Below are 27,150 nucleotides of genomic sequence, written 5' to 3'. Positions count from 1 at the left end.
CAAGGAGACAATATTTGTAAAAATCCCTGGCACATAGCAGGTACTTAATAAATGCTTGTTTCCTTCCTTTACCCAATCAGTTTGGGTTCTGCCTCTAGAGTTTTTTTCAATTTTGCCATCTTCTTTGCATTTCCCATTGGTCCTTCATCAGCTGCCACCTAGATTCTTTACCTCCATAATCTTTGCATTAATCTTTCACACACTTGCCAAAATAACTTTCCTAACGAACCAGTTTGACCAGTGACTCAAAAGCTTTCAGGGCTCCCCATTGCCTCTAGACTAAAAAGTTTGGGAATTTAAGGCTCTCTCCCATCTCCACCAACCTGTCTTTTCACCCTTATTTCAGATCACTCCTCCCATACATTCTTCCCTCCAGGCCTGTCTTTCCATTTCCTGCTGCAATACTTCCCTACCTTTGGGAATCCTTCTTTTCCTTCAGAGTGCAGAGCAGGTAGTCCCTTTCCTTGATCCCTCTTTCCCTATCAGCTTAAACTTATCTTTTCCTTCTCGTATTTTCCTGCAAGTTCTCTACCCAAGTCCTCCTCTGCCTCTATGATATTCTACATGTTATTGTGTTTACCTATTTGCTTTTTATGTCTCCCTTCTCTAGTGGAAATTTCCAAGGGAAAAGACCATCTTGATTTCTCACTTTTGCATAACCAGCACCTAGTAACGAGTATATATTAAGCACTCAATAATTATTTTTCAACGAATTAAGGATTTGTCCAACACAAATAAATGTATATCATCTAAAAAACCAGAAAGACAATCCCTAGAAGCTTACTTGGAATAGGCTTGAAAGCAAGAGGGAAAGTAGCCCTTTAATAGCCTGTGGTTTTCCTATGAGCCTTGTAAATGGGGCCAGATGATCATAAGTAATGAATACATCCTAAATCTATAACACAGAAACACATTTCCACTAACTAAATGGAGAACCAGGAAAGACAATGTGATAAATAATTAGGCTCTGAGTTCAGACAGTCCCCAATGCATATTCTATTTCTAGTCTGGCTGGAAATGAACAAACTGCCAGAGTCAAAAGCAGAGAAGGGAACAAAGCAGTTTAAAATGCAGACATCAAAACAAGAGGAGGAAAAACAGAGAACAAGGAACCACTTGGTTTTATTTATGAACTTAATCAGCCTGAGCAAGTACATTCTGGAGGCAAGATTGCTATTGATTAGGAAGGGAGCCAATGGGACGCCGAGTCCTGGAAGCCACAGGATTTGGATGTGCCCTCTGCACCTAGAGTTCAGGTTTTTAGCAGGGACACAATCATGGGAGAGAGAGGGTCTCATAGATCCAAGATGCAAGTGGATCCCTCTCCGATCACACTAAGTCAGGCTTCCTCTCTCTCCTGGCTGACCAGCTTTGGCCATCTTTTGTCCTTAAAGCACGATGACTGGTGTGAAAAATTGGGAGGCTTCAATGAATCACAGAAATGTCAGGGCTGGGGGAGACCTTTGGGGCCACCGGATCATGAGACTCCTCTACTTATTTTTAAATAGGCAGCATGAAAGCTGGTCCATCCTCAAAAGAAAGCTTGTTTCTTGAGTATGAGGTATTTCTTGCTCTGATCCTTTATTTCATGCTTTGTCAATAATCCCCAAAGCATTTTTTTTTGGCTGAGTGGGGGAAAAGTAGACTGGGAGCCCAGAGCTCTGGGTTCTAATTGCAGATCATCTACTTAAGTACTTGAGTGACTTTGGGTAAACCAGTTCTCTTTGGGTCTCTGTTTACTAATCTGTAAAAAGAAGGAACTGAACGAAACGTTCCTTAAGGATCCTTCTGGTTCCAACTTCCTTAATTTTAATATTTTGAATGGTTCCTTCTTTATTACATTGTAACCCGGAGCATGGCAAATGCTGATTATAATTTAACACCTAATGAAACTCATATGAAATTTTATTCAGTGCCAATTGAACTTTAAGGAATCTGTTATAGCAAATGTGAAATGGGGCCCTGAAATACTGTTTGTTTTCTGTTTGAAAAAGTAAATGGGGAACACAGTCCTATTCTTCACCCCCAGCCAGGTCTTTCTGGCCCAGTCTATTTATAGCAGCTAAACACTGGTACATTTGAAAATCCAGGAAACCTTAGAACTGACCATCTGTGGATTCTGCTCATTTCTCAAAAGGCAGGAAGCCCCTCAAGGCGATGGAAAAATATACCACAAAACTGGGATCACAAAATCCTACAGACAAGGAAGAGTCTGAAAAACAACTGCAGTTATCAATATGTTCCCAGCTATGAGGTCGATTGAGTGAGATGGGCTTCCATCCTCACTGATGAAAATGCTCTTTGCTCTTTTGCTCATTTCCTTATTGTTTGCCCTTCACCATCTCTCTCTCTCTCTCTCTCTCGGCATGGAGATGATTATTCCTCTCTTTCCTCTTCCCCCCCTTTTCCTCCCTTCCTTTTCAACATTCACCCTTCCTAGCTGGCAAGTCACTTCACTTCTGTGTGGCTCAGTCTCTTCAACTTTAAGATGGAAATAATAATAGCCCCCACACCTCAGTTTTTATTAGGATCAAATGAGACAATATGTATAAAGTTCTATACAATCCTATGAGCTTTATGTAAATGCTATTATAGATATTATAGATATATGTTATTATAGATAGTATTGTGTTTATTGAACTGTTGAAATGGTTGAACTGAGAGAAAAATAAGTCAAAAGTCAGGTTTTGTCATGGAATTATGTGAGAATACACCATGCTTGAAAATTGTGGAAATGTGTTTAGAAGAATTGCACATGTCTAACTAATATTGGATTACTTCCATCTAGGGGAGAGGGTGGGGGAAGAGAAAGAAAAAAAATTGAAACACAAAGTTTTGCAAGGGTGAATACTGAAAATTATCCATGCACATATTTTGAAAATAAAAAGTTTTATTAAAATATATATTTTAAAATATATACCATGCTAAATTGATATGCGGGGATTTGTTTTTAAAAATGACCAAGGAAGGATAAAAGGACAAAAGATATTTTGAGAGAGAGGAGAGGAGAGGAGAGGGAGTGAGAGAGAGAGGGAAAGAGAGAGGGAGAGGGAAAGAAAGAGGGAGAGGAAGAGGGAGAGGAAAGGAGAGGAGAAGAGGAGAAAAACGCTATATGAGTGAGTTTGAGCACTTAGCCCTTCCTTACCTTGTCCTGCAAATGCTGTGTGATTGCAGGATGTGGGAGAATAACTACTCCCTTTTCTGAGCATGGAGATAATTGAAGGGCAAATCCAACACTTCCAACCCCTTTAAGAGTTTCCAAATAACTGGAAAAGGAAGAAGGCCAGTTCCGACCCAGAGGATGAGGTCCTTGGAAGGGGTTCCCTGACTGTACAAAGCACTTTCAGAAAGAAATGTCTTCTAGGGTGGGGAGGTAAAGAGAGAGTGTAAACATGTCTTCAGAGGGAACTCAGTGAGTCTCTCTGAAGCAGGGCTTCCATTGAAGCAGGGCTTCCACTGCAAATACTCAAACTAGTTATGAAGCTCATGAGGACTTTTTTCACATACCCACTGTGCCTACCGATGCTCTAACACTTCTGAAATCAACCTTAAGGCCATTTGTGCCCTGCCTACATTTCTCACTTAAGGCTTTTTTTTTTGGTCTGAACCTGTGATTTCATTGGTGTAAAGAACTTGGAGGGGGGAGGGGGGAAACTCTCTCAATGCAGATCAGCAACTGTTCTGTAACTAATGGCCTGGACAGTTGCATAAGTGACTTCTCGGGATTGCACAGTCAGTGTGTGTCAAAGGAAAAATTTGAATCTAGATACACGTGTGCATCTATCAATAAGATTTAACTGTCTGTGATGTGCTAGTCACTGGTGCTGTGGAGATGCAAATCCAAAGAAGGCAGGATTCCTATTTGTAATGAGCTTACATTCTAAAGCAAGAGGGGAAGGAGGGAAGAGGCATATACAAAAATATATTCTGCATAACTATACAATAAATAAATAAATTACATATGTGTAAAGTAGTTAAATATAAGGTACTGTGGTAGGGAGGGCACTAGTAGTTGGTATGTGTGTGTATATACATATATATATATATGTATATACACACACATACCATATATGCATACTTGGTATAAATACACAACACTAACTAGCATTTATATAGCTCTTTGAAGTTTGCTTGTGAAGTACTTTGCAAACATCTCATTTGATTCTCACAACAACTCTGGAAGGTAGGTACTATTATTATCTCTATTTACAGAAGGGGAAATTGAGGCAGACTAATTAATTTGTCTAAGGTCCCACAGTATTTGGGGCAGGATTCTAAGGCTTTCCAGAATCCAAATTCTGTGCTCTCTCTTTGGTCCTATCAGTTGCTTGAATTACAATGTAATTTTGTGGTGTAGGGGCTCTCGCCCCTTGGGGGTGACCTAGAGGGAGGAGGAATGGAGGGTTATTCCCATACTGTCTGCCTGGAGGACCAGGAGGATGGCATTACTACATGGTACTATTTCTCCTGCTTTGGACATGCTTAAGATGCTTTCAGGAAATTCATTTTAAAATGTCCAAAAAAGAGGCAGTAACAGGTGCGAACCTCTGGGGAAAGTAATGAGATGGCACATCAATCAGGGAATCATCTGCATAGAGATTATAGTGAAACTCACCAGAGCTGATGATGTCACCGACTTAGAAAGTACAGAATGAAAAGAGACGAGGGCAGAGGAGAAAGCTTTGGGGCACCCATGATTAAAGAGCACGATACACATGGAGACCCAGCAAGGAAGCCTGAGGCTGAGTGGACAGAGCAGATAAATATGGGAAGAACTAGAAGCAAGCAGCGTCCCCCAAACCTGGAAAGCGCGAGGATTCAGGAGCTCAGCACTAGCAAATGCCCCAGGAGGTAAAGAAGGACGAGGATACAAACAGTCCCAAGATTTGACACCCAACAAATAACTGTCGCCGCCGGAGAGGGCACTTGCAGTTGAACAATGAGGTTGGAAGAGAGATTGGAAGGGCAAGAAGAAGAGGAGGGAGGCTTCTGCTTCCTCCGAGAACTTAAGAAAGGGAAGAGACAAATAAGTCTAGTCAAGCTAGTCTCTTAGCGGGTGGGGACTCTCTCCTTGTGTGTCTTGGTATTTCTTTGCTATAATGTTCCTAACTGCATAAAAATTATGAGAAGATGAGCCTTGTGGTGGACAAGAAGCTACAAAAGGGCAGGAGAAACTCAGAAGTCCTATCAATTGATTCACTTTATCATAGAATCTTAGCTCAGAGGTGAAAGGTTCTTCAGAGACCATCTGGTCCAGCCTTCTCCATTTACAGAATGGGGAAACTGAAGTCCAGGGAAGTAAACTGACTTGGCCAAGCTCACACCAGCAGAAGTTGGTGGAGGTGGTCTTTGACCCCAAGTCCTTTGACTCTTGCCCCAATGGTCTCCCCACTATACCATAATGCCATCCCCCCCCCCCAGTGGTAGAGGGTCCTAACCAGAATAACCTAGGATTTCTATTATGGTTAAAAGCGATCACATTTATATTTTTAAATATACCTGAAAATTAATTTTCTAGAATTTTACATAGTTAATTAACCAAAATTTTACATTAGTAGGTCTTTATTTACTCCTCCCTGGGCTGGCCCTAGAATTAGAAACCCACAGGTACATGACAATTAATGGATAATTGATTGATGGTGATAAAAATGAACAATCTCATCATGTTTCACCCAAAAGAAAAATCTCTAATGAGGCACACCAATTTTTTCAGCTACTTCAAATTTTCCTTGGTTATAAATCAATAAAATCCCTGATGAGAAAAATTTCTTTTCAAAAAATGAAAAGTGTGTACAAAGTCAGATTTCTCACACACAAACAGGAAGTAATGATCAATCAATTCAAAGATACAACCTATACACAGGTAGGCTAGCCTGGCCAAACTCCATAAGATTTTTTCTTATTTGGGCAGTCTGTGAGAGAAGGAGAGCCACTCTTGTCCTACTTCAGGCAGAGAGCAGGGATCTAGAAAGGAGACTAGCTGGTAAAGAAAGAAATGAAAATGTTCAACTGCAAGCAATCCATCTTCATTAGCATCCAGCTGGAACAAGACAAAACTACTGCATGGCCAACAACATAAGAAGACTTTCCATTCTTCTCAAAGGAGGTAGCTACGTTTCCTTTAAAGCCTTCATATACTGCAAGTAATAGTCAAGAAAATCATAAAGAGAGGTCTTCCAGACTTGACCAGTGATCAGCCCAAGGACAGAGAGAAGTTCCCTCCAATTTCATTTCCAGTGGAAGTTCCTAGTGGATTCTGCTAAATCATGTATGATTTTGTGATTTTATTGTCTGCCTTTGGGGAGAGCAGACTTGTCCAGGAGCAGCCTTTTGTTCTGATAACCTCTTTCCAGTAAGAACCGAGGCTGGCTCCCTGAATGAGCTGCAGGGAACCTTGCTGTCTCTCAAAAAACATCTCTGAGCCTCCCCCCACCCACTGACTCCCCAGTACAACAGGGACTTCGTGGGTACAACTGGAAAAGGTCTGGCTGGGCAGGAAGTGTATGGAGGGCACAGCACTAATACAGGGAGGGTGACAAATAGCTAAAGCCCCATGACAAAATAGCTCTGACTTATCAAGGGCAGCAAACGAACAACAAATCTTTGTCCTCCCTTCCCTTTTCAGGTTTCCATTTCTGAAGAGTCAGCTCCCACATGTTTGCAATGTGACTCAGGGCCACTAGTGCAGGGGGCTGGAAAATTTCTACAGCAAAAAGCTTGATCTTGCTCTCTTGGTAGCCACCTGGGCTCCTCCCTGGGCTGGCAGGCAGGGTCTGCGTGGGAAAATAAATCCAAGTCCATCGGAGCTCTTCTCTAAAGATGGGGGCGCCTTCTCCAGGCTGGGACGGTGGCGTACAATGCCAAACTCTTCCTTACTGATCATGAGGGTGGCTCTCTCCATTTTTAGTGCTCCTGGGACTCCTCACAGAGCTTTCCTTGTCTGTTGGCAGAGACACCTGCTCACAAGAGGAGGGATAATCCGCTGCTGCCGCTGATTTCCTTCAATGAGCCGGAACCTACTGGAGCAAGCATCATTACCCATGTGGACATTTTCATTCAGCGCATGCCAAATGACTGAAAGCCCAAAATTGGCTCACTTCTCAATTAAGCACTGATGAACCACCTATCCTGCCCGGGCCTGTGCTGGGCCCCAGGTATCCAAAGCCAGAAACAGAAGACTGGAAGAACTTCTATTCTACTGGGAAATCAACCCAGACAAAGGGAATAATAGACAAAATAAATGTAAAAATCAAAATAAAGAATTTAGAAGAGAGAATCCTGGTAGCTGGGGAGGGGGTAAGGAAAGGGAGAAGGGAGAAGTGTTCCTTGAACTGACTTTGGTAGCAGGAATTAAGAGGTAGCAGTAGGAAGGGAGAACTTGGGAACGTGTCGGCAAAGGTATGGAGGAGGGAAATGGTTAGAAAGCCAGTCTGGCTGGCTGGGAGCGTGGTATACAATGAGGCTGAGAGGTAGCTTGGGGCCGATTGCAAAGGGCCCTAAAACAAAGGCACTGGCATTTGATTCTAGCAGCAGTAGATGAACATTGGAGCTTGTCAGGCAGGACAGGGAGAGGGTCAGAGCTGTGCAGTGAATTGTAGAGGAATGAAACTTGAAGAGGAGAAACTAATTCAGAAGCTATTGCAGTAATCCTGAGGAGAGGCGATCATTGAGAGAGTGATTGTGTGAACAGAGAAAAGGAATGGATGGAAGAGACTGTGGAGGTAAAAATGATGAGATCTGGCAGCTGACTGGTGGTGGGGGTGAGGGAGCGGCAGGAGTAATGACTCGGAGGTCACAGATCTAAGTGGGCAGAGAGATGGCAGAGAGACGGCGTGCTCTCAACAGGGAAAGGGAAGTTTGGAAGAATGGAGGGTTGGTGGAGGAATGGGAAGGAAGAGATGGGTTCTGTCTAGAATATGATGGGGTTGAGGATATTGAATAAGAAACTGCCAATCAACCCACATGTGCAAGAATGTTTGTGGTGGCAAGAAAGTAGAAACTGAGTGGAAGTCCATCAGTTGGGAATGGCTGAATAAGTTGTGGTATATGATTATATGAATATGAATATTATGACCACCAGGATGATTTCAGAGAGGCTGAAGAGATTTATATGAACGGATGCTGAGTGAAATAAGCAGGACCAGGAGATCATTATACACGGCAACAAGATTATACAATGATCAATTCTGGTAGATGTGGCTCTCTTCAACAATGAAATGATTCAAACCAGTTCCAATTATTCAGCGATGAAGAGAGCCAACTACATCCAGAGAGAGGCCTGTGGAAACTGAGTGTGGGCCACAACATAGCATTACCTCTTTTTGTTGTTTGCTTGCATATTGTTTTCTTTATTATTTTTTTCCTTTTTGATCTAATTTTTCTTGTGCAGCAAGATAACTGTACAAATGTGTATACAGATATTGGATTTAACATATATTGAGTTATTTGCCATCTAGGGAAGGAGGTGGGAGGGAAAGGGGAGAAAATTTGGAATACAAGTATTTGCAAGGGTCAATGTTGAAAATTATGCATGCACATGTTTTGAAAATAAAAAGCCTTCATAGAAAAAAAAAAGAAATTGCCAATCAGTAATTGGAGATGTGTAACTTGAGCTCAAGAGAGAGACCAGGACTCAATATTGAGACTTGAGAGACAGATGCATAAAGATAATAATTAAAACCTTTCTTAAAAGTTGGCTAGAACTAACATCTGCAAGTTTAGGAAGCCAATAATCTGTGGATGACTTTTCAAAGAAATCCGAAGTCTTCAGAAGTGTGATAGCTGAAAAGGATCATATGACTGATTTTCATGTTCAAGGATGAAAATAGAGCTGACATTTAATTATCTAATAGTTCCCAGTGTGCCCATCTTTTCACTGAAGTCCTTGAAAGTATCATGTTATTGAACTTAGAGAATCTTACCAACTTCTTCAAAAAACATTTTCTTCCTGGCAACATATGGAGACACATGTATTACAATTGTTTTCAATGTGACTTAGCATATGCATGGCGACCTAAGACAATTGAGTATCCCAAGAAATTGTGTTTCTCATTGACTCTGGCTCCTGGGAACACTAATTCTCTTAATTCCTTTCTTATCTCTCTAGTTATCTATCTGAATAGATAAATAACTTCTCCATTTTATAGTTAAGGCCACAAAGACATAGGGAAGAGAAAGTTGGAAGTAGAAGAAACAGATCAAGAACTCAGCCTTAAGTCTTGGTCATATACTTTTGATTATGACCCTCATTCTTACCTAAAACTCACATTTGAGAAAGTTCAGAATCAGGAAGAATAAATACTGTCTACTCGTGGTTTACTTAATCCATCAGAAAATATAATCTACATGTAATGCACTTGTTTCAATTAGATATGTAAAGTGCATTGCTAAACTTAAAGCCCCATGTAAAGCTTTTCTAGCTAGCTAACTCAACCATATAATTCTTTTGCATTTGGGAAAAACCCCTTGTGAAAACAGGCAGACTGCTTTCCATCAAACATCTTTATCAGGTAATTTACATGGAAAATTCTCATAACCTTTGGTTCAAGGATTGTTTCTACATGGAAATGTGTTCCCTCCCTCCTTCTTTCCCTTCTCTCTTTTTCTCTGTTTCTCTCTCTCTCTCTCTCTCTCTCTCTCTCTCTCTCTCTCTCTGTGTCTCTCTCTCCCCCTCTCCCTTTCCTCTCTCTCTCTCTCTCTCTCTCTCTCTCTCTCTCTCTCTCTCTCCCTTTTTTGAAGAGGGAAAAGTATAGGGAGCCAGTAAATGACAGTTCATTTTCACAAAACCGAAACTGCTCTGCTGGTTTCAGCAAAATATCTTTATGAAGAGACTAGCAAGGTTTTATGCCTATGCCCTCTCTCAACAAAAATCGCCAAGAGTCACTAATGAATGTTATTATGAAAAGAAAAACTGAACAGCATGTGAGAGAGACAGAAAATCATTATGGATCTCATAAACACTGCTGATATTAGAAGTGATTTACAGACTTCTCAGGGAGTGGGATATTACCTTTTCCTGTTCTCAGCAATAATTTTCTTCTACCAAACATAAATGGAATTAAGCTCATTTATTATAAAAAGCACCATTTTCACCCATCTCTGATAAGAGGAAATGTTTTACTTCCTATTGGTTAAAATGATGCCTTGTCATCAGGGCGCTTTCATTGGCCAATCCAGCTTCTATCTTTTAGCCCCAACTACAGTGTTGGTCATTCTAAGTGTTTAATTATGACATTCATGGATCTACATTATTCAGAGCCATAAAGAGAAGCACTTACAAGAAGGAGAACTTATATGGGGATGTTCTGTTTAACCAAGAGAAAGATAAAGGTCATCTGACTTATGACCCTTCCTATCTTGACTGAACACAAGATTCCCATTGAGATACTGTTCCACTTTTGGATGACCATGAACATCCACGGGCTTAGGGCTGTCCATACCCAAAAGGCAAAGAGGAGACTCAGGGGATTCTTTTGTTTGTCTGACCTGCCTTTGTAGGATCTGCCATTATTCCTGGCTTTCCTTTGTTCACACTTTCCCCTAACTCCCAACAAAAATATCTTCCCAGCTATTCTTTGCTTGTCCAAGTCGATCAATCAAATGGCCAACGGACAAGAATTTATTAACCAGGAAGATTAAAATAAGGATAATTTAAGCATTAAAATGGAGAGAAATGTGATCATTTCCCCATTAGTTTGTAATAAGTACCTATAATAAGTACCTACTATATGGCAGGCACTGGGACTAAGCATTGAGACTACAAAAAGAGGTAAAACAAAGAAACAAACAACCCAGTCCCTGGCCTCAGGAAGCTTACAATCTAATGAGGGAGACCACATGCGAACAAATGTAGAAAAGCAAGTCACATGTAGGATATTGTTGTTTGCCCTTTGCGTCTGAGGAGGACCAATGACATCAGGAGGGGATGTTCTGACTTGCTCATGACTTTCATTTAAGTGAGACAGAGTCGCCCATAGTCGGCAGCCTCTCTCTGTCTTCCAGATTCTTCGGAGGCTGGGGCAAGACAAGGGTCAGGAGGACAGACGATGGCCCCTGATGCAGAGGAAGCCTTGGATGTCTCCGACACCTGTGCGAGCTCTAAATGCTGCACAGAACCCACTTTCACTGCCTTCATGGCCATCACAATAAACTACCCTCACTGGTCGGTTCTGCCAAGGAGAGCTTTCACAAGCTCACCAGCAGACCCGCCAAGGACCTGGGTTAGCCCATCTGCCGGCATGTCAGAGCTTCTCAAAGCCATGGGTTGGGTGGAAGTGGACACCAAAGGTGGATGAGCAGCCCTCACACCAAGGGTGCTAGTCTTGAACACCCCATACACCTGTGCAGGATAAACAGTCAATAATCAAGAAAGGGAAAGTAGGATCTTCATTGGGACTTAAAGCCGGGGAAGTCAGTGACTGGGATTGTGGAAGGAGAGAATTCCAGGCATGGGGGAAAAGCCAGAGGAAATGTGGGGAGCCAAGACCTGGAGCATCATGCTCATGGAGGCCAGTGATGCTGGATCTCAGAGAGCACCTTGGAGTGGGGAGACATTGTGTGTCTGATGATGTAATCCTAGAGGGAAGTCCTAGGAGGGGGAAAGGAGGTGGGCCATGTGTGGAAAGCTCTCCTGGAGGAGGAAACTGAGTCTTCAGGATGCAGGGAAACCATGGGACAGAGGCAAAGAATTCTAGGCAAGGAGGCAAGCCAGGGCAAAAGCTCGGCGGGAGATGTCACCTGGGGGAAGCAGGGGGTCCAGACTGTAGAATGCACAGAGCAGAGTAAGGGTAAGTGCAGGGAGAGATCCGAGGGAGAGACCTTTTAAAAGCCAAATGGGGGACATTACAAACAATCCACAGAAATTTAGCAGGTCACCCTTGGGCAGCGAGTAGAGCAGGGAGAGCCCGCAGGCCAAGAGTCTGGCTGGCACACAACTGCTGCATTAGGCCGGCCTGGCAATGCCAGGCCCCCCACTAAGATGGCATCCATGGCAAGTGGATATGGAGTGAAGGTGTTCTGAAGAGGGGCAACTGGCCAGCTGGGGGTGAGCTAGCAAGCCAACCGCAGTTCTGCAAGCCTGCCACGGAGCATCAGTCCTATATGCCCGCCCGCTCCCTGGGCAGAGTTTTAGTCAGTCAATATTAAGCGCCTACTATGTGCTGAGCATGTGAAGAAAGGCAAGAACCATTCTGTGGTCACAAACTCCCAGACAATTTGCAAAGGGTGAGTGTACAAACAAGGGAGGGATAGGATAAATGCAAACAAATCATCAGAGGGAGGGCCCTAAAACGAGGAGGGGTGGGAAAGGCTTCCTGTGGAAGATGGAATTTAGCAGGGACTTTGACGGACTCTGAGGTGGCCATGAGGAGGCTCAAGGGCACCGCCCGTGGAAATGTCCAGATGGGGAGAGAGGCTGGAGTCACTACAGAAGCCTTTGGGAAGTATGTAAGTAACATTCATGAAGATCTTGCAGAAAGGAACTGGAAATCAAGTGGATGGCCATTGGGGGAATGGCTGAATAAGCTTTGGTGTATGAATTATTGTTCTGTAAGAAATGACCAGCAGGATGACTTCAGAAAGGCCTGGAGAGACTTATAAGAACTGATGCTGAGTGAAATGAGCAGGACCAGGAGATCATTGTACATGGTAACAACAAGACTATAATATGATCAACTGTGATAGACTTTGCTGTTCTCAGCAATGCAGTGATTCAAGGAAATTCTAATAGACTTGGGATGGAAAATGCCATCCTCAGTGAGAGAGAGAGAACTATGGAAACTGAATGTGGATCAAAGCATAGTATTTTCTCCTTTTTTACACTGTTGTTTATTTACTTTTTTACTTTTCTCATGTTTTACCCTTTTGATCTGATTTTCCTTGCACAGCATGACAAATGGAACATGTTTAAAAGAACTGCATATATTTAACCTATATTAGATTGATTGCTGTCTTGAGGAAGGGAGATGTAAAAGAAGGAGGAAGAAATATTTGCAACACAAAGTTTTATAAAAATGAATGTTGAAAATTATTTTATATGTATTTAAAAAAATAAAATACTATAAAATTAAAAATAAAAAAGATGTTGCAGAGTTGACAAACGAGGCACATCATTCTGTAGTTACTCATGTTTGGTTGTAGTTATTCACTATCTGCTCGTCCCAACTTCAGGGGTTCCAAGTGTGGTCCTTTCATGGGGTCTTTGAGATTAAAAGTTGATAATACTTAATCATATCATGAAATTTTGATTTCTAATGTGGTAAATACTAATAGATATACTCCAGATAAACAAAAGCTTTTTGGGGAAGAGTTCTCAATAACTTTAAGAGTATAAAGGGGTGCAAAAGCCAAAAAAGTAGGGAACCATTGGTCTATATATTCATTTAACCTTTAACACACATTATGCTGTCATTGTTATTTACCTTTTAGGATGGGTTCTAAGTCTTCATCTGCATGATGAGTGTATCTAAACCCTCTGAAATATTGCACAGTGCTCTGTACCCATTAGATGGATTAAGAAAATGTTTCCCGATACTATTAAAGGTGGGCAGCGAAGGGATGCCCTGGTACACAGACCCCTGGACTTGGAATCAGGAAGACTTTTCATCTTGAGTTCAAATTCGTCCTCAGACACTAGCTGTGCGACCCTGACCCGGTCACTTCACCCTGTCTGTCTCAGTTTCCTCAGCTATAAAATAAGCTGGAGAAGGAAATGGCCAACCACTCCAAGATCCTGGGGAAGAAAACCTCAGAGAGGGTCACCAAGAGCGGGCCACAGGTGAAAAACGACTGAATGACAAACTGTTGAGAGATCCAGTCTACAGGCTTTCTGGTCTCACGGGACACCTCACAGGGCTCCCTCTCTAAGTCACCATCACAGAGAGGCCAGACCTGGGCTCAGGCAGACCTGAATTCAGAGCCTCCTTTAGACACTTCCCGGCTCTGGGGCCTCTGACACTCACAAGCACCTCCACTTCCCCCCGCCCCCCAGGGCTGCTCTGAGGAGCAAATGAGGTCCTAGGAGAGCGCTGGACCCGGGGCCTGGCCCACGGCAGGGCCCACACAGGCCTTCTCTGTCACTTACCACTGGCTCAATGACAAAGATGGTGCCGAAGAAAAGCATATCATTGCTCTGCACGATGCGCCTCTGGTTCTGGAAGGCGTGGGAGATGACCGAGAGGTGCTCCCGGAGGGACGGGTCCAGGATGCACTCCTGCAGGAGCTCTTCTGTCTTCTTCTCCTCCTCCTTGGTCAGGTTGTCACAGAGCCTGCAGTCGGAGGGAAAGGGGTGAGAAGGAGGACACACCAGGCCCCTGAACTCAGCCAACATAGCTTGGCTCGGGGGCCACTTCCTGCAGTCAGCCAGTCAGCCCCAGGTGGGTAAGGGCCTACCGCACGGTGCACAGTGCTGGGGGGATGAAAACCACCAGGCCGTGTCTGCCCTCGAGGAGCTCACAGTCTTGGGGGGAGTCTACACCCTAGAGATAAACCACACACAGGTATATTAGTGCACATAGATGCCATGTGCATTACATGCGTACATTATACACACGTGCAGCACCCATATATGTTACATACACATAATGTGCATGAGTGACATACATTGCAATGCAGTTACACACAGAAAGGACATGTGCATTACATGCATGCATTATACACATGCATTTTACACACATAATGTGCATAGGTGCCATGTATCACACATGCAATTGAATGCACATATAGCTGACATGTGTATTGCATGCACACATTACACACATGTGCATTATCTATCACACACATTGTGCATGGATGGTGTATTACATGTATGCAATTAAAAATACATATAGATGATGTGTATATTATATGCACATGCCCTATGTACACTATTACATAATACAATGTGCATAGATGGCATGTATCACATACATGCATTAAATGCCTGTGTAATTACACATACAACATATGTAGATGATGTGTTACATGCACACATACATATGTGTTATGTGCACAAATCATACATACATGCATGGGTAACACATTACATGTCAGTGCACTACATACAACATATGTAGACATGATTACATGTATGTATTATGCACATGTGTACAGATGACATGTATGCACATAATGTGTAAAGACTGGTGTATTACATGCATACATCACATGCATGTGTATTATATACATTATATACACAATGTGTATAGTTGACATGTATAGATGGCATGTGAATTACATACATGGTTTGCATATATAAGTATTACATACACAATTTATATAGGTGGCATGTGTATTACATACATGTATTGCATGCATGCATGTTACACACATGCATTATACAGATGTAATGTTGTTTCCCCAAATCTCCCACAACACACTCCCTGGGTGATTCTTATAGACTAAAGACTAAGACTCCCATAGACTAAAAATAAAAAAATTGTAGTCTCATAAATCTCCCCAATTTCATTGTCTCACAGTAACTCATCACATTTTGCATTCTCTTTTTCCCGGTGCTCAGGGGATGTGACTTCTTCCTATGTCAACTGAATTTAGAACCCAGTCCAGGTTGCGTCTCTGGAGCTTGTTAGTCAAACTGCTCAGCAGAAAGTAAACACTAATAAATGCTTAATTGCAGACTCGAATTTTTTAAAACTGGAAAACGTTCTAACCTATTGAAATATCTTCCAAATGAAGTTTCAGTGGGATTTGAAGCTATTTGTTAAAAATATAAATAGGTGACTCTTTTGATTTAGATTGCTAGAACAGCTGATTAACATCAGGTATGAGGGAAATGCATTAAATGAATTTCAACACAGTTTTATGTAATTGGTAGATAGGATTGAAAAAGGAGTATGATTATATAACATATATTGAATTACTTGTCATCTAAGGGAGGAGGTGGGGGGAAGGAGGGGAAAATTTGGAACACAAGATTTTGCAAGGGTCAATGTTGAAAAATTACCCATGCATGTTTTGTAAATAAAAAGTTTTAATAAAAAACACACAAAAAAGAAAAATGAGCATGATTTACCCAATGCTTACAGATAATATATGTAAAACATTTTGCAAATCTTTAAAAGTTCTATATAAATGTTAACTATTATAACAGTAGTGAGCCCAGCCCCCAATTTGACTATTCTATTTGCACAATTAATCAAGCAATTAATCAATTAATAACAAAATAATAATTAATAAACTTTTGTTAAGCACCTACCATGTGCTAAGAGCTGGGGATTCAAAAGACATTCCCTGCCCTCAAATAAGCAATATATACAGAGCAAAGGCACTAGAATGAAAAGAGAGTGAGAAAGTCTTAGAGCGAGCAATGGGATTTTAGCTGGGAATTAAGGAGGCCAGGAATTGAGTAGGTAGGGATGAGGAAGGACAGCACTCCAGGCATGGGGGAATGCCTCAGACAAGGCCCACAGCCACGAGATGCAGGATCTTGTCTTGTTCATGGACCCAGCTCGGAGAGCACATGGAATACATGCCTTATGGAAACAACACATGGGAAGATTGAGAAGGAAGGGTGGGGCTAAGTGATGAAGGGCTCCAAAGGTCAGAGAATCTGAGGCTGGAGGTGATGGGGAGCACTGGAGGTTATTGAGGTTATTGAGGAGGAGGGTGACATGGTCAGACGTGTGCTTTAGCAAAAGCAACTTGGAGGTGGATTAGAGAAGGAGATACTTGGGGCGGGCACCCTCCATTCCTCTGCTCCCCCAAAAGCTGCTGCAATAGCCCAGATGTGAGGTGACGAGGGCCTGCACCCCAAGTGGCGACAGGGGCAGAAAAAAGGACGCAGCTTGAAGAGATGTTGCAAAGGTGAAATCCATAGGGCTTGGCAACATATTGGCTATGAGGGGTGAGAAACAGTGAGGAATCCAGCCAAGGAGACAGAGAACCAGCAGTGAAACCCTAGAGAGGAGAGAGCGTCAGGGAGGAAAGGCTCCTAAGAGGTAGGAGAATGCAGACTGATAAAAGGCCATTGGATTCTGCAGATGGGACTGTCGGTCACTTTGGAAGGAGACGTTTCTGCAGAACGGTGAGGTTGGAAGCCAAACTGAGAGTTTCAGAAGCCAGGGAGAGGAGAGAAGGTTTGGTGACTTTGGAGTTCTCCAGAATTGTTTTCTGCCTGGTGTTTCCAACACCCTCCTCTTCTAAGCAACTCCAGTCATCACAGTCTCAATTGTTTCTAGATTCTGTACGTCCCAAATAAACACACACAGAGTTTACTTTACATGACCCAGTCGCGTAGTAACAAGATAAATATAGAAAGAGAAAAGAAAAATAAAGGGAAACAATGAAGAGAGTGGGAATATCAAACTATACTACAAAGTTATTTGAGACTGGCTTAAAAAGTGACAAATTATTCAGGGAATCAGATGAGGTCCATGAGATCCAGAAGAGCAGAAAAGCACAATGTTCACAATTTTAAGGACATGACTCCTGGGATTGACTCAGTACCTGACAAAAATTGCTGGGAAAATTGGAAAGCAGACTGGGAGGAGTTAGATTTATAAAAGCTCCAAATGAATTCATGAAATAGATATAAAAAGTCAAAATTATGAACAATGATATAGGAAAGAGATCTTTCACAAGTGGGAAGAGAGTACTAGAATAAACAAAGGATAGAGATAATCATAAAAAACAACCAATTTCAATTATATAATATTGAAAAGATTTTGTATAAGAGAAGTTAGGAAGGGAAGTGGATAAAAATACTATTGCAAGATAAAAAGAGAAAAGAAAATTATCAATAAACTATCAAAAATATATAATAAAGAATAGCAAATCAGATAGAGATATCAGCAAGGCAATGTTGGTTCTGCCAACTTAAAGTTATACCAAATAGAGATTTCATATTAAAATGTTCATGTTTGTTGATATATCAAGTTCATTATAAAAACAAATTTCAAAAAAATGTGTCGGAACAAAAGAAAATATTGAAATAAACTGAACTTAGGACTGACTTTCAAGTTATCACAAAATATTAAATCAACATGAAACATTTTTGATCACATCACTTTCATTAAAATTGTTTTTGTTAACAAAGTTATTTTATCGAAAGTAGAAATGTTTTATACCATTAAATAAAATCAGTTATTTAAAAAATATTTCATCTTTCATTATTTCATCTCTTACCTATTCAAATGTCTATTTGTATATTAGTATAGTAGTATAGGTACTTATTAATCATATAAGGAATGCACACTCAAGAAGCCTTTCCAATTTCTCAGCTCCAGTGCATTGCCTCTCTTGCCTATTTCCAGTATATCCCGCATGTAGCTTGTTTGGACATTTTGGGGGGTATGTTTTCTACCTATTATACCATGAGCTCCTTGAGGCCGGGAACTGTCTTGAGTCTGTTTTTGTATTCTCTTTGCTTAGCTCTGTGCCCGGCACACAGTAGGTGCTTAACAAATGCTTACTGACTAGAGCTTTGAGGAAGCAAGTGGCCACAAACAAAGATCTGCTCCCCAAGTCTCCCCACGATCTTGCTTCCTGTCCACCCCATTGTCATTTCCACTGCCTCTTTAGCAGGTTTTCCCAGGGGTCTCTGCTTCTGGGTTTTTCCCAGAGCTCCGCTGTCCCCAAATCCATTTTTGTTTGTTCATTTCTCCTCCTCCCAACTCAACTCCAGCAGAGAAGGTCCTGCCCTTCCAGAAGTCTGCCTAAACCCAGGCCCGCGGGTCAGGACACAAGTGGGCACTGCCCAGCCTCAGACTTGGTGCCATGGAAACGAACAACTCTTTGGCCGTTCAGTTTATTGGGCTCTGGCACCCAATTATGGCCCTTCTCGATACCCGTCTCTGCCTAGCATCCTTCAAGCCCAATCACGGTCCCGAAGATGCCAGACTCCCTGGGGGCATCAGGTAGGAGAACAGAAGCTTCCCCAACATGCTCCTTGCCACCGAAGGTCCCTATTTTCATGTCATCCTGACTAGTCCAAGATGTTCCCAGAAAGGACATCTTTTAAAGCTAAGTCAGCCCCCCCCCCCCAGTTATTAATTTGCTAACCCTGATTTGCTCCTCCCTCTTGCACTCTGGTTAGGGTTAACAGAACCCTTTCTCTGTGTGTCTCTCTGTCTCTCTCTTTGTCTCTGTCTCTTTATTTCTCTCTCTCTGTCTCTTTGTGTCTCTCCCTGTCTCTGTCTCTCTATGTGTTTTCTGTTTCTGTCTCTGTCTCCTTTTCTCTCTATTTCTGTCTCTGTCTGTCTGACTCTCTCTCTCTCTCTCTTCCTCCCTCTCTCTCTGTCTCTTCCTCTCTCTCTGTCTCTCTCTCTCTCTCTGTGTCTCTTCCTCTCTTTCTCTCTCTCTGTCTCTCTCTCTGTCTCTTCCTCTCTCTGTCTCTGTCTCTCTCTGTCTCTGTCTCTCTCTATCTCTGTTTCTCTCTCTCTCTCTCTCTCTGTCTCTCTCTCTCTCTCTCTCTCCTGTCTCTTTCTCTCTCATTCTGTCTCTGAATGTCTCTGCCTCTGTCTCTCTCATGATTAACAGATAACAAGCAATGGAAGTCCCATAATATTTCATCCCCTGTTTGGAATGCTCTTGCCATAATTCACTTGCTTTAAAATCTCTGTCCTTCACTTCCTCTACACTCCACCCTACCCCAGCAAACATTTCTGTTTGCCTTTTACTGACAAAACTCATAGGGAAAAACCCTTAGTAGTTAAGCAGTGTCAAAATAGAAGGGCACCATCAGCCCCAGAAGATGCACAAGAGCCTAGCTTATTTAAGGAGACAGTGTGAACAAAGGGGAGGACTTGCAGCCAGAAAGGCATGAACTTGAATTCTGCCTTAGACATTCCTTAGTTAGATGACCCTGGGCAAGTAGCTTCCCCCTTCTGTGCCTCAGTTTGCTCATCTATTAAATGGTGTCACAAAATTTTTACTCTCTGACTTGGCAAACTTTGGCTTTTTTCCAAATCTGAACTCAGGCACTTACTGGGCAAGCACTTCACCCCAATCGCCTCCCCCCCAAACTGTTGGATTGAGGGGACATAAGGATGGCAGAAGAGAATAAGATTGTCTTAATTTTTTTTTGTACATTCCTTGAACCTATATATTGAGCGACATAATCTCTCTGACAGGAGAAGAATTAGGGCCCTTCTCTATAAAAGCACTTCTCTATATCCAAGTAAAGGATATCATTCGCTTCTCCCTACCCCACTTAAAGTAACTGACAAAATGGCAAGTCTTGATATGAGTGAGAACGATCAGAGATGGGAACCAGGTGCAATAAGCCTCAAAAATATTAGATGAACGACAGTAACATGAGAGAGGGAATGTATCTGGATTGGTTAAGAAACCGTGGGCCATCTATATAATAGCAAACAAGATTATAACCCAGAGATTTGAGCACCTGGAAGCAGAAAGAGGTAGTCCCAGAGACTCCCTTGTAAAAGGCTTGCCTGGGGAGGAGGAGAAAAGCCCCCTTTTGGGGTCAGATTTGGTCTTCCATCTCCATCCCCATTCCAGTGGAAGAAGGGGCCTCTGAACATCCTAGGGCAGGCCAGACAGCAGTGGCTGTCTGCAGAAGGAGCCCAGGACAATTTGGATGCACCAGAAAAGCAACTCCCAGATACTAAAAAGAGCCTGGTAGAAAAATGACACCATGCATAAGAGGAGCTTCTAATGAAGAGGAGGAAAAGAAAGATTAATATTCTGTCAAGGTTGGATTGCTGTAAGTCACAGAGTGCTGCGGACTGAAGAATTAAGGTAACAGCTCACCTAAAGGACAATGGAAGGGCATGTGGTAGGCATGGGTAGGCTGCCACATGTAAGCAATGAAGAAGGGGATGGAAAAAAATAGAAGGGACTAACAGAATGAATTAAAAAACCAGAATCCTAGAATATGTTAAAAGAGATACATTTGGATCAATTCTGATGGATGTGGCCCTCTTCAGCAATGAGATGAATCAAATCAGTTCCAATGGAGCAGTAATGAACTGAACCAGCTACGCCCAGTGAAAGAATTCTGGGAGAGGACTATGAACCACTACATAGAATTCCCAATTCCTCTATTTTTGTCCACCTGCATTTTTGATTTCCTTCACAGGCTAATTGTACACTATTCCAAAGTCTGATTCTTTTTGTACAGCAAAATAACTGTTAAGACATGTACACTTATTTTGTATTCAATTTATACTTTAACATATTTAACATGTATTGGCCAATCTGCCATCTGGGGGAGGGGAGGAGGGGGAAGGAGGGAGAAAATTGGAACAAAAGGTTTAGCAATTGTCAATGCTGTAAAATTACCCATGCATATAACTTGTAAATAAAAAGCTATAATAAAAAAAAGAGATACATATGAAGAACTGAGACACATACAGAGTAAAGGTAAAAGGCTAGAACAGAATTTATCGTGCTTCAGATGAAGTAAAAAAAGCAGGGGTAGCAATTCTGATCTCAGATAAAACAAAAGTAAAACTACATCTAATTAAGAGAGATAAGGAAGTAAAGTACATCTTGATAAAGGGTACCATAGACAATACATTTTTAAATGTACATGCACCAAGAAGTAGAGCATACAAATTTCTAGAGACTATATTAAGCCAGTTACAGGAAGAAATAGACAGCAAAAGTATATTAGTAGAGGACCTCAATCTTCCCCTCTCAGAATCGGACCAATCTAATCTCTACAGAGGAAACTACGGAGGTTAATAGGATCCTAGAAAATCTAGATATGATAGATCTCTGGAGAAAACTGCATAGAGACAAAGGAACACATCTTTTCTCTGCAGTACATAGCACTTACACAAAAACTGACTATGTATTAGATCATAAAAAACTCACAATCAAATGCAGAAAGGCAAAAATAGTAAATGCTTCCTTTGACAGATCACAATGCAATAACAACTGCATTCAGTAAAGGGCCAGAAAAAGAGAGACTAAAAAACAATTGGAAATTAAATAACCTAATTATAAAGAATGAGTGGATTAAACAACAAATCACAGAAACAATCCATAATTTCATCCAAGAGAATGATAGTAATGAGCCAACATACCAAAACTTATGGTATGCAGCCAAAAAATTCTTAGGAGAAATTTTATACCTCTAAATAGTTACATGAACTAAATGGAGAAAGAGGTAATCAATGACTTGCACATGCAATTGAAAAAGCTAGAAAAAGAACACATTAAAAAAAAACCAATTAAATACCAAATTAGAAATTCTGAAACTCAAAGGAAAGATTAGTAAAATTGAAAATAAGAAAATGAACTAATTAATAAAACTAAGAGGGGCAGCTAGGTGGTGCAGTGGATAGAATGCCAGCCCTGAAGGTAAGGAGGACCCGTGTTCAAATCTGGTCTTGGACACTTAACACTTCCTAGTTATGTGACCCTGGGCAAATCACTTAACCCTAACTGCCTCAGGAAAAAAAAAAAGAAAAATTAAAAAAAATAAAACTAAGAGTTGGTTTTATGGGAAAAAACAACAAAAATAGATAAACCTTTGGCTAATTTGATAAGAAAAAGGAAAGAAAAAAACCAAATCACCAGCATCAAAAATGAAAAGAGTAAACTTAACCACCAATGAAAAAGAAATTAAAGCAATAAGTAGGAGCTACTTTGCCCAACTGTATGACAGAAAATCCAACAATCTAACCAAAATGGATGAATATTTACAAAAATATAAATTTCCCATTAACATAAGAGGAAATAAAATACTTAAATAGTCCCATTTTAGAAAAAGAAATTGAACAAGAAATTAATGAACCCTCTAAGAAAAAAAATCTCTAGGGTCAGATGGATTCACAAATGAATCCTACCAAACATTTAAAGAACAATTAATTCCAATACTATGTAAACTATTTGGAAAAATAGGTAAAGAAGAAATCCTGTCAAATTCCTTCTATGACACAAATATGACTGATACCTAAACTAGGAAGAACCAAAACAGAGAAAGAAAAATACAGATCAATCTCCCTAATGAATATTGACGCAAAAAATTTAAATAAAATATTAGCAAAGAGAGTACAGCAACTTATCAGCAGGATAATACACTATGACCAAATGGAATTTATACCATGAATGCACAGAAAAACTATTAGTATAATCAACTATATCAATAATAAAACCAACAGGAATCATATGATAATCTTAATAGATGCAGAAAAGGTGATGAGGTTTAGATTTGGGATATTCAAATGAAATTAGGGTTACTGGTGGTCAGGGAGGAGTTAAATAAGGGCTAGTGGCAGGGTAGGTTTGGCTCCCCTGCATCCCTTGGGATTCAGTGCAAGAGTAGGGAGTTCTAGTGAACTCCCTTCTAGTGGTGCAAGCAATTCTCTGTAAAGGAATTTACAGACCCGAAAACCTAGATTGATAAAGGAGGTTTATTATGGGGACTGGAAATAAGGTTAAAATCTGGTTAAGGAAATAGGTGAGGGTAAAGAGAAGGCGGCACTGGAAACAGTATTCCAGTGGGCAGAGACCCTTGGCATGTCAAGCATGGGGCTGGCATATTTGGAACCTCTGCAAAGAGAAGATTTTAGTTTGGTTCTTTTTATAATGAGAGATTTAGCTAAAAGGGCCCTTGGGTGGAGTCCCAAGTTGGCTCATATCTGATGGGGGCTGTGAGAGCCCAAGTTGGCTCAGATCAGATGGGGGCTGGGACAAGCCTGGATCTCCTATTGAAATTCAAAGGGGTGCTTTTGACCAGGATTTGTGAATCAAAGTTGCAGGCTTCCTGAACTAATAATGCATCAGCCAGGAGGGGCTGGGAATAATCTGAATCACAAATCAATCTGAAAGGATCACAAATCAGTTTCTTAAAGGGATCACAACCTGCTTCAAAGGCTTTTGACAAAATACAGCACCAGCGCTCATTCCTATTAAAAAAAACATTACAGAGCAAAGGGATAAAGGGAACTCTTCTTAAAATAATAAGCAATATCTATTTAAAACCAACTGTAAGCATTATTTGTAATTGAGAGAATCTGAAAGCATTCCCAATAAGATCAGGAGTAAATAGGAGTGAAGCAAGAATCCCCTTTATCCCTACTATTATTCAACAATGTACTACAAATGTTGGCTTAAGCAATAAGAAAACAAAAAGAAATTAAAGAAATCAGAATAGGCAATGAAGAAATAAAACTATCATTCTTTGCAGATGATATGATGATATATTTTAAGAGAATCCTAGTAAATCATCCAAAAGCCTACTGGAAACAATGAACAGCTTTAGCAAAGTTGCAGAATATAAAATAAACCCACACAAATAAATCATCAGCATTTCTATATAGTGTTGACAAAGCCCATCAGCCCATCAGAAAGAGAAATTCCATATATTATATAATATAGACGAAATAAAATATTTGTGTGTCTACCTGCCAAGACTAGCCCAAGAACTATATGAACACAATTACAAAACATTTCTCATCCAAATAAAGTCTAAACAACTGTTTTGTTAATTTCAAAAGAAAAGTAGTTTCAAGAAACAAATGTTTTGATAGCTTCAAGAGAAAGGGAAGAGAAAAGGAATACATTAAAGAAGGAATGAAGAAGAAGAGAATACCATATTTATGGTATACCAGAAGAAGAGTATACAAACATGAAGGTCAGAGTGGGTAACGTGGGTGTTTCTTGAACTTCCCTCCTACTCAAACTGATCAAAAGAGTGTCAAAGACACACAACGAGTTTGGTGCATAAATATTTTAAATTCAACAGGGAAATGAGTGGGGGAAAGGGAATTAAGGGATTTAAGAGGGAGTTGAGGAGAGAATGCCAACAAGTAAGTTCCAATAACAAAGAGCTAATCATAAAGGGAGAAATATATTACAATGAAAAAACAAAAAATAAAAAAAGCAGTGATCTGGGTTTAGACTGGATGAAGAGAGAAAGAGCAGAGAAACAGGAACACATTACCACAATTATAGGCTACATAAGCTGATCTCATTTTCTTTTTTCCCCATGGTCTATTTTCTTTATAAAGAGAGGAGAGAGACAGCAAAAAGGGGAAGATTATAATAAAATATGATGGAAAGAGAAATCAATTCTCAATCATAATGGAATGAAATTACCCCTGAAATGGAGGAAATCAGTAAAAAAAAATCCAAAACAAAACCCAACTCAACCCAGTACAACATATTAGAAGTAGATTCCAATATGTTGTTTAAATGTAACTTAAAAATACACTTGAAACAAATATTTACAGAGTTAAAGTAGGAGGACCAAGTGTATCAATCAATGAAAAAAACCAATTTAGACACTTGAAAATCACTTTTATATACAACAAAAATATAAAACATTTAAGTATATGAATCATTTGACACAATTGATAAGACCACATATTTCATTTCTTTTACTATATGAAAAGTCCTTAAAACATTAAGGAATATAAATGATAAAGGTACAGAATAGTCATGACCTTTTGTTGTACATCAAAAGAAATTTTCTACATTTATTTTGAGTTATTTATTTGCTCATATTAGCATGTTCTCTTTAGAGAGTCAGTAAAATTCATCAAAAGTTCATAAAACTGAGAATAATATATTCATAAGCTAAAATAAAATTTTATCTTTGCATGAAATTTCCACTATTTTACTAATTTATTTCTTCACTTTTATGGTTTTTCAGATTTTCAGAATTTATAGTTTGATGTTATAATAGCACAGCACCAGTAATAAAGCATTACTGATAAAATTTCTGAGAGTCTCTGATAAACACATTTTAGAACTCGTGAGAAATAGCCTATACAATTCATCCATTAGTGAACTTTTAGTTTGTGAATTCAATGATATAATTTCTACAATTGTAATGTCTGAGACACAGAGAGATCATCTGATACCAATAACAATGAGTCCATTAATAAAATTCCTTTTATAGCTGATAATCTGAAATGTAATGAGAAATGTAGCTCTCATATTAAAGTTCATAACAAAAGAAAGGAAGTCCAATTGACCTTCTTACTTATGCTAATACTCAGTACTCCATTTCCCACTTCTGTGCCTTTTTCTCTCACTTGGCCTCCATTCCTTTACCTTCCCTTCTAAGAACTCCTAGTATCCTTCTAGACTGAAGTAAGCATCATCTTCTACACAAATTCTTTCCTGATATCCCCAAATCAAATTGTATCTATTTTGAAATTACCCATCCTTGCCTAACATAGTCTCTACTAAAAGAATGCAAATTCTTTAAGAATGCTTTAACTTCCATAAAGAACAAAGCATAAGAATGCTTTATTTCATAAAGAATAATTCCATATTCTGATGGATCAGGCCATCCTCAGCAACGAGATCAACCAAATCATTTCTAATGGAGCAGTAATGAACTGAACTAGCTATGCCCAGAAAAAGAACTCTGGGAGATGACTAAAAACCATTACATTGAATTCCCAATCCCTATATTTATGCACACATGCATTTTTGATTTCCTTCACAAGCTAATTGTACAATAATTCAGAGTCTGATTCTTTTTGTACAGCAAAATAATGTTTTGGTCATGTATACTTATTGTGTATCTAAGTTATATTTTAATATATTTAACATCTACTGGTCATCCTGCCATCGGGGAGGGGGTGGGGGGGGGGGTAAGAGGTGAAAAATTGGAACAAGAGGTTTGGCAATTGTTAATCCTGTAAAGTTACCCATGTATATATCCTGTAAATAAAAGGCTATTAAATAAAAAAAAAAGAATAATTCCATAAAGAACAATTAACTTATTAACTGAAAACAATCTCTAATGCAGTATTTATATTCCTATACACATTTATTATCAAGGGAGAGAAAAAAGATATAAATAAAAAAACATAATAAAGCAACAAATAAAAATACATAAATGCACATACTACAAAACTGCCCCCAAAAAGTAGACATAAACAAAAACAAAAAATAATGAATTTCTAACTGGAACCAGGAGTTGGGTTTTTTCTAAAATACCAAGAAAGCAGAAAATTGTGAATTTTGTATTTTTTGAAAGAGAGGAAAACCTAATCCCCCAAATCCCCCAAAATGCATAACAGTTGTAAAAAAATTGTTCAAATTATTTTACTCAATTATAGGTCAACAAAACTGGTAAGTCAAATGAAATGGATGAATATATACAAACACATAAAAAATCCAGACTAATAAAACAGAAAGTTAGTGCACTAAAGGGACATAACGATTCATTCTCAGACATGCCCATCATGATTAGTTTTTTTTTTTCTTGGCTATACATTTATTACAAGA

At 40.1% G+C, this 27,150-nt stretch overlaps 1 protein-coding gene across 1 annotated transcript in view; it reads right to left on the bottom strand.

Moving 5' to 3' along the window:
* Positions 1-27,150, bottom strand: part of HYDIN (HYDIN axonemal central pair apparatus protein) — a 404,272-nt gene that overhangs the window by 244,562 nt on the left and 132,560 nt on the right. The window contains exon 9 of the mRNA XM_031949959.1: positions 14,081-14,264. Coding sequence (XP_031805819.1) covers positions 14,081-14,264 — 184 coding nt within the window. The remainder of the gene's footprint in view (positions 1-14,080; positions 14,265-27,150) is intronic.

This window comes from Sarcophilus harrisii, chromosome 2 (assembly GCF_902635505.1).
Source record: "Sarcophilus harrisii chromosome 2, mSarHar1.11, whole genome shotgun sequence".
NCBI classification, from domain to species: domain Eukaryota; kingdom Metazoa; phylum Chordata; class Mammalia; order Dasyuromorphia; family Dasyuridae; genus Sarcophilus; species Sarcophilus harrisii.
This window is presented reverse-complemented; position numbering and strand designations above follow the sequence as displayed.